The 14,276-nt window shown below is 50.8% G+C and overlaps 1 protein-coding gene across 1 annotated transcript; it reads right to left on the reverse strand.

Annotated features, from left to right (window-relative positions):
- Window positions 1-8,977: 8,977 nt before the first annotated feature.
- Window positions 8,978-9,982, reverse strand: LOC121789738. The gene has a single exon (XM_042188117.1). It carries the CDS (start codon window positions 9,980-9,982, stop codon window positions 8,978-8,980), a length of 1,005 nt encoding a protein of 334 aa, XP_042044051.1.
- Window positions 9,983-14,276: the final 4,294 nt, after the last annotated feature.

Below are 14,276 nucleotides of genomic sequence, written 5' to 3' on the forward strand. Positions count from 1 at the left end.
TGTGTGAGCGGTTCCATTATTGCAAGAAATAAAACATTATGACAACCAATTAGTCTTTTCAGAACGTTTTGAGTGGGCGCATTCGCGATCCCCCTCACGTTCCAAAACATGAGATTGTACGACATTATTAACAAGAAGGGTGCGTACCCAAAGAGGTTGAAGGCCCTCCTTGATAGTCAGTACGGTGTTGCTCATTGTTCGGAGCGACCTCCTCGGCGTCCTCGGCCGAACTGTTGCCTCCTAACTTCTCGGCCCCCACGTGCAATTCCATAAGGTCTTCGTCCGCATCCCCACAATTCTCAACATCAAATTCTCCGTTCTCCATGAGAGTATAATATTGGTTAGTGCTCATGTGGTTCTTTGCCGAGAAGAACCCACGCCCCCTTGTCAAAGCATGGCGCGCGCCTCCTCTCGGATTCCCTCGCCGAACTGGTGAGACCAAGCTCCTCGCATTGGGGGAGCCCCACTCCACGTCCATGTTCCCACGTGGTGTTGGTGGTTCGGTGGTGGAATGCAATGGATTCCCCCGGTTCGGTGGGGACTTCCCAATCTCGATCCCGGCAATGAGCCCGGCAATCTGAGTTCCGGAGCTCGGTCCGCTCCCCAAAGTAGAGTCACCCTTGGAGTTCGGTCCCTCCCAGGAAGTATCACCGGAGTCCTCCCCATTTGTTTTGTTATTGTTTGGTCGATCACCGGCCTTGCCTTGCTTCTTCCCCTGATGTTTCCATTCGTTGGAGCTGGAGGCATTCTTCCCCATATCTTGCTTCCCCTTCTCGGTCTGTCTCTCGGGTTGTGGCTGTTTTGGCGGGCCGTTGTGATAGTTTCTCTTTGGCGGCCGTTCCTTCTTGCCCGTCGCATAGCACACCTCACTTGCATGGCCGACATGTTTGCATTCTCGGCAATATGATGGTATCTTATCCCATCGGACTCGCTGCACCGTTTCTCGCCCACCAAGATCGAGGATTATCTCTTCGGTAGGTGGTTTTGTGATGTCTATCTCGACGCAAATTCGGGCAAATGAAAGCCGAGTCTTGTTTGCCGTGGCTCGATCAATTTGTATTGGATTGCCGAGAAGCTTGCCGATGGCGAATAAGGCGGATTGGTCGAAAAGATGAATGGGGAGGCCAATTAGGTTGCACCAAATTGCCGCAATGGGGGACTCGCAGTAAGCATCAAAGTCCGGGGACCATTTGAAGACCCTCATCGGGTGTCGGTCAATGAGCCAAACGGGCGTACCCCTTGGGCCTCCAAGGATTCGGGCATAGTCCGCCAAGTCCTCGCATTGAATGAGAATATGTTTAGCATTAATGTACTTCCAACTAAATCCACACCGAAGTTTAATATTATCGAGGGTCTTTTGGATTTGCAGTCCCGTAGGGATAGAGTGAGAGAACTTACCCACAATGGCGTGTCCCATGCTCTCAGCAAGCTTTTGAGTTTCCGCTCCGGAGAAGTAAATGGCCGGGATGCCGTCGGACACTGAAGCAAATCCAATGTTCTGGAGCTTATCCGGTTCAAAGGCTTGGGGGCCGGTAGGGTCAGTCGAGCCTTTGAGCATGTCCGCCATCGTTTTCGGCCGACCGGGGTGGCTTGCGGCGCCTTCACCCCGGCCTTGAAGAGTGTTACTCGCCGAGCCCGACGGAGTACCCTTAAGCAAGTCCGCCATCGATTTCGGCCACGGCGAGGGCCCCGGGGTAGCTTCTACCCCCCCAAGTTGAGTAACTACATTCGGCCCTTGTGTTGCGGCATCCGTCGCGGACTTAGGTGTGTTTCCATTTCTCTTCGGATTGTTGAGTTCGGCTTCTCCATTCTCGGTGTGGATCTTCTCGGCACCTACGTTGCCGTTGTGTGCCCTTCTCGGCTTTTCCATTCTCGGCTTTTCGGCTTTTTCTTTCTCGGTGTGGATCTTCTCGGCTTTTTCCTTCTCGGTGAGGATCTGTTCGGCATCATCCATAGGCGTATCGTTGGGTGTTGGTGTGTCTCTTGTCACTGCAACCATCTCGGCACTAGGCGTGGCCTTGTTCGTCGTCTCGATAAAAGGCTTTTCTCGGTAGACGTTAGGGTTCGACTTCGGTCGCGGCTGGCCGAGCTCCGCACTGTAATGTTCCGAACTAGCCTCAAACGTAGCTCGGAGCTTGCTAGTTCGTCCTCGTTCGAGAGGGGGAAAGTCCTCAAGAGAGGGTTCATTCCCATCCCGAGGTGTGTGTGTGACACTTTGCATGCATCCCGAAGAGTTTAGGGGGAACTCCAGTGGTTTGTGACCGGCCGTAATGAGAGGTTGCGCAACCAATGTGTCTAGCATCTCCGCCGAGTCCAAGGCGGCTAAGTGGATGATTTCGGCCTTTGTTGGTTGCGTTGGGGCCTCCACGACAATCGTCTCACGTGAGCTCTTGGGACGGAAAGGAGTTAGCCCACTTTCGGAAGGAGGTTTTGGTCTCCAAGCCAATTCGGGAAAGTTGGGTTGCTGCAAAAAGGAGCTAGATTTTTGTTGTTTTGGGGGCTCAACGGATGCATTGGGGCCAGCATCACGTGGTGTTCCGAAGTGGCAAGGCGCCAAGGAACTTTCGGAAAGTGATTTTGTTGTTGTGCCCATTTCGGGCAAGTTGACTATCGCGTCCACCAAGGCCTTTTGACCCATGCTAGAGCCATCTCTCTCCGAGCAGCCATCATGTGGGGGGTTGTGCTCTCCTCCGTCACCGGTCCCCGCGTTTGCGCCGGCCGCAAGGTCATCGGCCGGAGCGTTGCCAACAGTTCTGGCGCCGGCAAGTTCTTCATTAATCTTAGCTTCATCTTCACCGTTGGGATTAGGGGAGGGCTCCATCGACGTCGGGAAGATGGGGCCTTTGCATTTTGGACTTCCGACCGGCGAGCTCCCTTCGGCCCCGAAATCAATCTTCTTCCTAAGTTGCTTGTCCTCCGGCATCGGTGAGGGTACGAACCTTTTCCGACCAGTGCCTTTGGTGGGAGGGGCTGGTGTACTTTTCCGTGCCTTCACCTTCATTTTCAAAGTTTTCCTCGCCACTTTCTTGCAGGGAAAAATTATGGAGGGAGACTCCTCCGACGTGAAAGTCATTGGCTGTCTTCGATGCCATTACAACGTATGTGTATCGGTAATTTCGGTTCAAAGATTTGCTTTTTTTTTTTAATTCAAAACACCCTAAGGGGCGGAGGGTTGAGGCGGACCCACACCTGTGCATTACCCGGAACCATTTGCTACAGCCAAACATACACCGAGTCACCCAAAAGTGACGACTCGCCAAGACATAACAATTAGAGTACAACGAGGGCCTCCCTAACAACTAGGATGGTCATCTAAATACTCTCAAAATCCAAATACCATTTTGATGCAGCCTTTGCATCACCAAAAATCTTGTCCATCACCTAGCTAAGGCTCGCAATCGGGATACCTCCGCTAGGGACATGCCCTCCTGGATCAAGGTCCTCGATGAGGCCCTCTATCTCCCGATTGGGTGGTCCACATGAGACACTCATGGAGCTAAATCTCGAGTCATTCGCACCCGATGGAACAGTCCCGAATGTCACCGTAGCAACATTCCCCTTCAAATGCCAATCCTCAACGTGTGGAGCCTTGGTATGCATATCGCCCTCATGCACCTTTCCCTTCCTCTTCCTCGACACCAATTGAAAGCCATCCTCATCCACACTTGGGTGACTCCTACTAGCCACTCTTGACTTTGACGATCCCGCACCCGATGTACCCTTAAAGTTCTCCGCGTGGTTGTTACTATCTTTGGCCTTCTCCAAGTGTCTAATGGATGATGGAGTGCCGACCCAAGCATCGGCCTTTGGGCGCCACTCACAGCGGATGATCTTGGCGGCATGGCTCGAGTGGTTCTCCTTGGATGATGCTCGGCGATCCTTGTCTCTGCCCCGAGCCTTTCTTCCCGCTGCATGGCAATCCTCTTTCTCATGCCCAACATGTTTACAATTAGCACAAAGCAATGGGATACGGTCCCATGCCACTCTGTACCTTGAATCTTTGCCGCGGATATTAAGGATGATCTCTTCCGTCGGGAGAGTAGAGATGTCAATCCCTACGCAAATCCTTGCGAAGGAGAGCCGGCTTTGATGGATTGTGGCATGATCGGTTTGTAGTGGCTTACCTAGTAGTTTACCGATTGCCATGAGAGCCGATTCCTCAAAGAGATGCGCCGGGATTCCCATGATGTTGCACCAAACGACGACAACCAGCGACTCAAAAAATGTATCAAAGTCCGGCGCCCACTTGAACACCCTCATCGGGTGGATATCAACATACCAATTGGGGTTCCCATTGGGGCCATTTAAGACCTTAGCGTAGTCGGCCATCGCTTGGAATTGAATTAAGATATGCTTCGCATTCAAGTATTTCCAAGTGAAAGAACCCACTAATCCCAAACCTCCAAGGCTTTTTTGGATTTGGGAGGGAGATGGGAGCGAGTGTGAGAACTTTCCAACGATGGTTAGCCCTAGCTTCTCCGAGAGGTCGTCCGTTTCAGAATCGGAGAAGGTAAGGGATGGTGTGCCTTCAAAGCATCCGGACTTCCCCACGGCTTTAATCTTGGTGTCGTCCAAAGGTATTGGCTCGGCCTTAAAGGGCTTGTGCGTGGCTGATTCTCCTCCCACGCTCCCCGACCCCTTTTGGGGGTGGAGTACTTTCGCCACCTTCCAAGCTCCCGCCGGTGGCACCATGTTTTACGGCGAGTTTTCTGGCAGCCAACCGTCGGGAGGCCGGTCCCCCCTTGTATTCACCATGGCCGATTGGTAGGTGAGGAGGGTGTGTGGCACATGGAATAGAATTTGAATTCAAATTGCCACTTACCAAAAAAAGAGCCAGCACTTCCTTCCCCATGCAAAGTAAGCTTTGTCCTTTCCCTCATTGGTGAGTCACATGCATCCAACTTCTCACATGTCACCCCCACATCAAGACAAGGATTCACATGGTCCCTTGTACCTTCCACTTGTTGATTTTTGACCAGCACCATCTCCTTGTATGGTACATCATCGTTCCGGCTGGCCGGCGCCGGCGAAGTTCCGGCCACCTGCTCACAATCGAGTTCCCCTCCTTAGCTATTTGAGCTAATGCGTTCAACAACTCCCCAACACAAGCTTGTTCAACCTCCGGCGACCTCCTCCCTTCACCATGGCGTTCGGCGACAAGGTTGTCCGCCATTTCAAACATCATCATCTTCTTAGCCCTACTCACCTCCGAACCCGTTTCAAAGCGGCGTGCTTGAGGGCTCGCCTTGTTTTAACCGGGTATGGGGTTCTTATCCTCTTCATTTTTGGCCGATCCATCGTTGAGAAGGTTCATTCCGGCATAGAGAGGGATTGTAACTCATGGCTAGCGGCCGTGGCCCCCTCCCCCAGCAACTCACCACCGGCCTTCACCATGTAGGCGGGTGCGAGCGCATATCACCACCGACCAAGCAAAATAAGCCTTGGCCGAGAGACCGCGCATGTTCCCTCGACTGACCCGTCGGTGGGGAAGCCTCCAAGGTTACCGTCGGCGTTGGAGAATCTAGAGAGAGAAGTTAGAGAGAAGGGAGAGCGTTTTTTTTAAGTGTAAATCGATATGCTATCTTGACAAACTGACAGACCGTTTCGATTCAAAGATTTGCTTGTTGGCCAAGTAATTGCATAAATAAGAGTTATGCTTCAAATAAACTTTTAAGATATGACAATTACTATGATGTTATATCGACCAAAATGATCTTATTATTACCTAATAGAGATTGTATAATGAAAGTTTGTATGTCATTTGGATTGAAAAGGTTTGCTTGTTTTTTTTTTAATTAAACACCATCTCGGTGGAGGGTTCGCAGGTCCCTCATCCCTATATTCCAAAACGTTCAAAATACAATACGCGGCCACACCCGAGAGTGATGTGCCGAAAGGGAAACAACAAGGGAGTATTGCACGGTCCGGTAGCAAAGGTTCCGGACCTCACCCTACTCCCGTCAGAATTACATTTAGGCCAGAAGAACAGAAAACACTACAAAGGGGAACAATTAACTCTCGGGGAAACGACGCCACAACCCTATCCCGGTACCAAACCTACTCATGATTGTTATCTCTAACCCGAATATTGGGGACTCCCATTTCATCCAATCGCACTATTAGCGTTGTGAATGGTGATACGGGTCCAGGATTCTTGTTCAAGGCCCATCTTAGCAAGCAAATCTGCCGCTTTGTTTCCCTCCCGGTGAATGAAAGTGGCGCGGACGGTGTGATGCCTCTTGAACATGAAAAGGCATGCCATGGCTGGCCGAACCTGAGCCGGGCCCTATGCGGTACCATTGAAGAGGGCGATAGCTTGTTCCGCGTCGGACTCAATCCAAATGGGTTGGTTGAATTCCTTAGCCATCTCCAGTCCATGGTGGAGGGCCATGAGCTAGGCCTCCAAAGCCCAATGAGCCTCTAAAGGGGTTGAGAAGGCTACAAGCATTTTCCCAGAATGGTCCCGCACAATGGCCCCCCCCTCCCGCTCTATCCTGTGTTACCATGTATGCTCCATCTGTGTTAACTTTTATCCACGTCTCTTCCGGAGGATGCTACTTAACCGGCATGACAAGTGGTCTCGGGTTCCTAATGCCGGCCTGATTCGGTATATTCATTGACAATCTCACCCCGAGCCAATGCTTCAGCTTGATGCTCCCATTGGCCATGTTATTATGGATAAACATTTGAACTTGCCACACCACATTGTACGACTTAAATTGGATTTTCTCATGCCGGCTCCGATTTCGCTCAGCCCAAATGAACCACAAAATAAGGTAAGGTATCACTCGGCAGAGGTGCCTCCTACCTTCTAGTTGGGTCCTTATCGCCCACACTTCTAATCTCTCTGGGATCGTGTCATTGATTCGGAGGGAAGGGGCCGAGCCCCCAAACCACTTGTCAAATTCTGTCCACACGCTACATGCTCCTCGGCCCTGGATGAATAAATGTTGGAGGGATTCGATATTAGGGCTCCCAGGGCAGCATTGGCATTTTGAGGCCAGCTCGATCTTTCTCCACTGAAGTTTTGTATCGACCAGGATGCGATTCGACAGAAGACGCCAGTTAAAGATTGCCATAGAATTAGATAGGCCAGCTCTCCAAATATCTTCAAGACCCTGTATCCTTGGCCCAAGTGTACGTATGGTATCCCATGTTACTATTGAGAAGTCCCCGCGTCCGGAGAGAGTTCACCTCGGGACGTCCGGCTCCCCAGTAACGATCGGAGTGTCAAGGATTCGGTGGATTACTGATTGTGGAAGACCGGCTTGTTCATGTAGCTGCTGAAGTTTAGCCTCATTCCAAGTGTCTTCCATAATGAAGTCCGCGACCAAAGTGGTGTTGGCGCCTCTATCGTCGAGGCTGATTTCCCTTAGAGTGACATCTCCCGCCCATAAGTCATCCCAAAAATAGATATCTCCTTTTCCAATCACCCATCTGATGTAAGGGTTTGCATGGCTCCTCGCCCGCAACAGCCTCTTCCATGTCGCACTGTGTTGCCCAGACGGGTTGGCCGCATGGGGGGAGGTTCTCTTGCAATACTTCATCTTCATATACCTTGCCCAGAGCGAGCTTTGCTCCCTGAATCTCCACCATAGTTTGATGTTGAAGGCACGGAGAACTTCCTTGGATTTTCAAATGCCGAGCCCCCCTTCAGAGGTTGGGAGACAAATCTGATCCCAGCCAATCCAGTGTGTCTTTTTCTTCTCAGTTGTCGACCCCCAAAAGAAACGAGCCATCTGTTAGTCCAGTTGTTTAAGCGCCCCGGAAGTTGGCTCAATGGCTTGGAAGATATGGAGCGGGACTGCTTCAAGGGTGCTTTTGATAAGGGTAAGCCTTCCTCCAAAGGATAAGTGGCGGTGAGCCCAGCCCGAGATTCTCACGGCAATCTTTTCCCGTAGGAACATGAACATATCTGTCCAAGGTATAGGAAGGGGAAGGTACCTCGTGAGAAGCCGCCCTCGGTCTGGATTAGATCCGCATTCCTCTCATGTTTTTCTGCAATGTAGAAGTTGCTTTTTGCAAGATTGATCTGCTTTCCGGAAACACCCGCATATTCGTCGAGACAAGCTCTTAGTCGCCTAAGGGGCACCTCTGCCGCTTGTGTGAAAATAACAATGTCATCGGCGTAGGCCAAGTGGCTAATCTCCATGCAACCTCGGCTGGCCTTGAAGGTCATCTCTTTTCTCCCTAGGATGAGTCTATCCAATGCCCTCGAGAGATATTCCGTGGCAATCACGAATAAGGCCACGAGAAGATTTAAAAAAATCGGACGGGACTCCATTAATCAAGACCGAAAACCAACACGATCCCACGCACCTCTCAATCATGGATATCTACCCGGCCGGGAAACCCATTCGGTCCAGCACCTTGATCAAGAGGGGCCATTGTACACGGTCATAAGCTTTAGCCATATCAATCTTGACCGCCACATTGGGGGCCGGATTACTTCTAGGTAACTCATGGAACATCTCTTGCGCCAAGGGGACACTATCATGTAATAGGCGCTCCTTCACAAAGCCACTCTGGTTTGGTGAGATAACCTGTGGAAGGAAGGGAGTTAGCCGTTTTGTGAGGACTTTAGTGATGATCTTATTAGAAACATTGCAAAGACTGATGGGTCGGTAGTCGCTCCACGAGACGGGTGCCAGCTTTTTTGGGATGAGCACAATGCTCGTGGCCGTGATGCTTCGTGGTAGGAACGCTCCCCCAAAAAATTGTTTGACTGCCGCCACCCACATCCGCCCCAACCGTTTCCCAACAAGCTTGGTAAAAAGTGGTTGTGAATCCATGGCCCGGCGCACTATCTCCAGAGATAGCGAATACGGCTTTTTTGACTTCCTCTGCATTAGGCGGATCCGGGAGGGCGTCCACCTTGGCCGAGGTCGGAACTCGTTGGATTAGGCTCAGGTCCGGCTCCATGAGCGAAAGGGGGCCCGGGGCTAGCAGATTTTGAAAAAACTCGACCGCCGAGCTCCTAATCTCCGCGTACATCCGATACTTCCCTACCCTCAACTTTGATCATGTGTATGCGCATCCGGATTCTCTTTTGTTTGACCCAACTTTGGTAGAATTTCGTGTTCTTGTCACCCTCCGCCAGCCATCTTAAAGTAGCCTTTTGCCTCCAGAAATCTTCCTCCATCTTGAGAAGTCGAATGTACATGGCAATGCATATGTTAACTTCGGCTCTATTGTCCGGCGATGGTTTCTCCTCAAAGTCGTCTTGGGCAGCCGCTATTTTCTCCTCCATATCTCTAAGGTTTTCGTGAATATTCCCAAAGACTTCCTTGTTCCACTCCTTGAGTGCCCTCTTTATTCTTGCCAACTTGATCTGAAAATTAAGTAATCCCTCGGCCCCGGTCGGTTGAATCCAATCCTCTCGAACCAGGTCGGCGAACCCTTCGTGTCTAACCCACATATTTTGGAACCGGAATGGTCGGCCCCCCGAATGGTTACTTGGGATTAGGCACCTTACCAGCACGGGCCCATGATCCGAAGAAACCCGAGGAAGGTTGGTCACCCTCGTAACTTTGAAGTTTTGTGCCCATGGTTCATTCACTAACACCCTGTCTAGCCTTTCGAAAAGGCCATTCTTAGCCCACGTGAAATCCGAGCCGTTAATGCCCGGGTCAAGCACCCTACAGTCTTCAATGGTCTCCGCAAAGTCCACCATCTCGGCTTGGCGATTAGTCTCGCTTTCGGCTCTGTCGTGGGGCAAGAGGATGGTGTTGAAATCGCCACCGATCATCCAAGGAGTGTCTTCCGTGATTACCGAGATCACCCTCATTTTATCCCAAATTTGAAGCCTCTCGCCCCTCGTGCATTTTGCATAGACCACGGACAAGTTTATGTGATTAGCCAAGCGAGGCGATACGAACCGACCATGTAGAACCTGGTCCGTGTCACACTCGGCTTTAAAGCTTGCCCCCTCTTCCACAAAAATCCAAATCTTCCCATTAACATTCATGCCTTGGTAAGCCATCCCCAACATTTTGGAAAATTTCTCCGGCAAATCTTGCATGCGAGGGGATGCCCTCACCCTCGGGTTGGGTGCATGGATTCTCGTCGCGTGTGTTTTGTAGCTCACCCATGATATCTAGCCCATGCCACTCCGTCGGTCCAGGTTCTTTGGTCCTTTCCCTTCATTTGGCTGATCCTTAGGTCCTTTCGGTTTCCCTTGATATCTCCATTCATTGGAATTGATGTTTTTTTCGATTGATCTTGCTTGTCTTTGCCTCCTTGGGATCCACGGTTTTGATTGGTCTTGGAAGGATAGATGTTAGTTTCTTTTGGCCGGCCTCTCCGTCTTCCCCATGCATAGCATACCTCGCTCTTGTGCCCAACATGCTTGCACTCCCGACAGTATGATGGGATTTTATCCCACTTAACTTGTTGCAAGGCAAACCGTTTCACGTCCACAAATATCAAGGATGAATTCTTCGGGTGGCGGTTTGGATATGTCAATCTCGATGCAAAGGCGAGCGAACGAGAGTCGCGTCCTATTGGCGGTTGCTCGGTTAATTTGGATGGGCGTGCCAAGGAGTTTGCCGATGGCGAAGAGTTGCCGCTTAATCATACAAGTGTATAGGGAGGCCGATTAGGTTGCACCAAATCGCCACGATGGGGGACTCACAGTAGGCGTCAAAATTCGGGGACCACTTGAAAACCCCTCATCGGGTGTCGATCAATATACCAAATCAGAGTATCTTTAGGGCCGCTAAGCAAACGAGCATAGTCCGCCAAATCCTAAAATTGTACGAGAATATGTTTGGCATTAATATAAGTCCACGAAAAGCCTCGGCAGAATTTAATGTTATCTAGTGCTTTCTGAATTTGATAAGAGGCCGGGATGGAATGTGAGAATTTACCTACGATGGCGTGGCCAAGGGACGTCGCCAATTTTTATGTTTCGGCTCCCGAGAAGTAGATGGCCGGAATACCGTTCGAGGTGGTTGGCATATCCGATGTTTTGGATTTTTCAGGGATGAACACTTGTGGCCCCTCGTTACTTCGGCTTCCCCCTAACCAAGTCCCGCAATGGTCTTCGACATGGCACCAGCCTCCCTCGGGCCTTGATGATCCCTAGCTAGTGGAGTCACACTCGTCCCGGCACCTGGTTCGGGAGGGGATCCCGGTACTATCTCCCCCGGCCAAGTGTGAATTCCTTTTCACCTGGCCAAACATTTCGGGCCTCCCCGGCTTATCGCAATCTCGAATCATCCCATCCCTCCCATCCTCGGACCTTTGCATGTCGACGGCACCCCGAAGTCTTCTCTCCATCCTTGGCTTGCCTACGCTCGGCCGGTGCAGGAGTGTTTGCGACACATGCGCGAAGCACCTCGGCTAGAAAGAGTATTCGAACTCGACAAAGGAGGCGCCGAGCCACTTTCATAGGTATCCCGGATCTCCCGAATCCTCCCTCGTTCAAGCGGTGGGAATCCTCATAGTATGTGTTGCTCTTAGACATAGGTAAGGTTACCGTAGGCTCGGCTGTCCATGGGAGGGAGGTGGGTAGGACATTCATCGGTTGGTCTTCAATCGGAACCTTGCCGGTGAGTAGCGGTTGAGCCACCATGGAGTCAAGCATCTCCGCTGACTCTAGGTACGCTAGCTGCACAATGGGGGTAACGTTTTGGCGGCATTAGTGTCCCAACGGAACCTTCATCACGTGAACCTCGATTGGGATAGGCTCCAAGGCGCTTTCGGAAAGTGCATTTAGTGTCACTACCAATTCGGGTAAGTTGACTTCCACAACTTTCAAGGCGGTTTGTCCCATGCTAGACTCTCCCAACGTCTCTTGGCCGGCAAATGGTACTATTTGCATGTCCTCGCCGGTGGTCCCCGCCATCCCGCCGTGTTCATGGTCGGCGGTCAGGAGCATGGAAGTGTCGCCGGCGCCGAGAAGTGCCTCGGTTTGCGTTTTTTCAACCTCTTGTTTATAGTGAGGACTACAAGTCTCCAAAGGTAGAACTTTCCTCATCATCTGGGGGAAAGCTTGCCGGAAAATGGCCGCTTTACATTTGGGGCTTCCGGCGTTGGGGCCATCACCTTCTCTGAATGAGAGTTTCTTTCTTCCGAAGTTGTTTATCTTCCGGGAGAGGAGATGGAACAAACCATTTTCGACCATTTCCTTTCGACGGTGGTGCGGGGGGTGCTCTTCCTAGCCTTCGCCCGGGTCTTCTTGTTCTTCAGTGATAAGCCTTTGGTCGGAAACTTCGAAGGAGTGTCCTCGGATGAGAGGAAGACCATTTGGTGGTCTGGGATATGCCTTGCTTCCTCGAGGTGCGGTGGAGGAGGGGAGGGGAAGTGTAGGGGGGTCGGTCATGGTCGGCCGAAGGAGAAGGCGCCACTCGAGAGGGAGTGGGGACTCGGCAGGTGGGGGCGGGTGATTCGGCGTCCGACTCTATAGCCAACCTTGTAGAGGGTGGGGGTGTTCGGGATGAAGGTTGACCGGCGTAAAGAGGATTGGTCGGCGGAAGAGGACCGTGGGTTTGTTGTTGGAGGTGGGGGGATTGTTAGAGAGGAGGAGCCGTGGGTTTGTTGTTCGGGATGAAAAGGTTTGCTTGTTGGCCAAGTAAACACAAATATAAAGAGTTATATGCTTCAAATAAACTTCCACGAGACAACAATGATTATGTGAGGGCAATTTCGATTCAAAAGGTTTGCTTGTTGGCCAAGTAAACCGCATATATAAGTGTTATCTTACGAAATAAGCATTAAACGTATGACAATTACTATGATGTTATCGACCAAAATGATCCTATCTTTATGCTATTAACTAGCAGAGATGGTACAATGAAATTTTGTAAGTCATTGGATTGAAATGGTTTGCTTGTTGGGCAAGTAAACCCAATGTAAGAGTTATCTTATAAAATAAGCTTTGAAGATATGGTGACTACTATGTGTTATATCAACCAAAATGATCCTGCCTGGAGGCTATTACCTTAAAGAGATCGTACAGTGAAAGCTTATAAGGCCACTGGATTGAAAATGGTTAACTTGTTGGCCAAATAAACCAAATATAATGAGTTAAGCTTTAAATGAACTTCCACGAGAAAACAACGTTTATTATAATCTATTGACCGAAATGATCTTCTCCTATCGTTATGCTATTATCTAACAGAAATTTTGGTCAAAAAAGCTCTCCCTTCTCTCTAACTTCTCTCTCTAGAATATTCATCGCCGACGGTAAACCATAGGCGGCCTCCCACCGACGAGTCAGCCGAGGGAATGTGCGAGGTCTCTCGGCCGAGGCTCACTTTCTCGGCCGGTGGTGAGTTGCCGGAGGAGGAGGTTACGGCTGTGGCACATGTGTTGCAAACCCACTCTACGCCGGAATGGAACTTCTCAACGATGGCTCGGCCAAAAACAAAGAGGATAGGAAAATCCATACCCGGTGAAATCACGGTGAGCCCTCAAATGCGCACGGCCGTGAAAGCGGGTTCGGAGGTGAGTAATGGCTATGAAAAGAATGATTTTGAATTGGCAGACAACCTTTTCCGCCGAACATCATGGTGAAGGGAGGAGGTCGCCAGGAGGTTGAGCAAGTTCTTGTTGGGGAGATGCTGAACGCATAGCTCAAATTGGCTAAGGAAGGGAGCACAAACCAACGTGTGACATGGTTGGGAAAACCCGATTGTGAGGGGGTGCCTGATTGCACACAACATCACACTTTTTCATCAACCTTCATTTCATCACCGCGCCGGCCAGCGGGGACCCGTGATTTTCCACACAAGGAGATGGTGCTGGTAAATCTTCAGCATGTTGATGGTACAAGGGATCACGTGAATCCTTGTCTTGATGTGGGGGTGACATGTGAGGAGGTGGGTGCATGTGACTCACAAATGAAGGAAAGGCCAAAGTCTACTTTGCATGGGGAAGGAAGTGTTGACCCTTTTTTGGTAAGTAACAATTTAAATTCAAATTCAACTCCATGTGCCACACACCCCCTCCCCTACCATTCGGCCCATGGTGGGGGACCGGCCCTCCGATGCACAGCCGCTGGAAAACTCGCCGGAAAAGCTGCTGCCGCCGCCGGGAGCTTTGAAGGCGGCGAAAGTATTCCTCCCCCATGGGGGGGGCGGGGAGCGTGGAAGGAGCACCAGCCGCGCACAAACCCCATAAGGGCGAGCCAATCCCTTTGGATGACACCAAGAATTAAAGCCGTGGGGAAAGCCCACTGTTTAGAAGGTACACAATCCCTTACCTTCTCCGATTCAGAAACGGAATTCCTTAAGGAGAAGCTAGGGCTAGCCGTTATTGGAAAGTTCTCCCAC

This window comes from Salvia splendens, unplaced genomic scaffold (genome assembly GCF_004379255.2).
Source record: "Salvia splendens isolate huo1 unplaced genomic scaffold, SspV2 ctg322, whole genome shotgun sequence".
NCBI lineage: Eukaryota > Viridiplantae > Streptophyta > Magnoliopsida > Lamiales > Lamiaceae > Salvia > Salvia splendens.

What these genes read in the sequence shown, in the direction of transcription:
- LOC121789738 (XM_042188117.1), bottom strand. Translation starts at nt 9,982, where the DNA reads ATGGCTTACCAAGGCATGAATGTTAATGGGAAGATTTGGATTTTTGTG.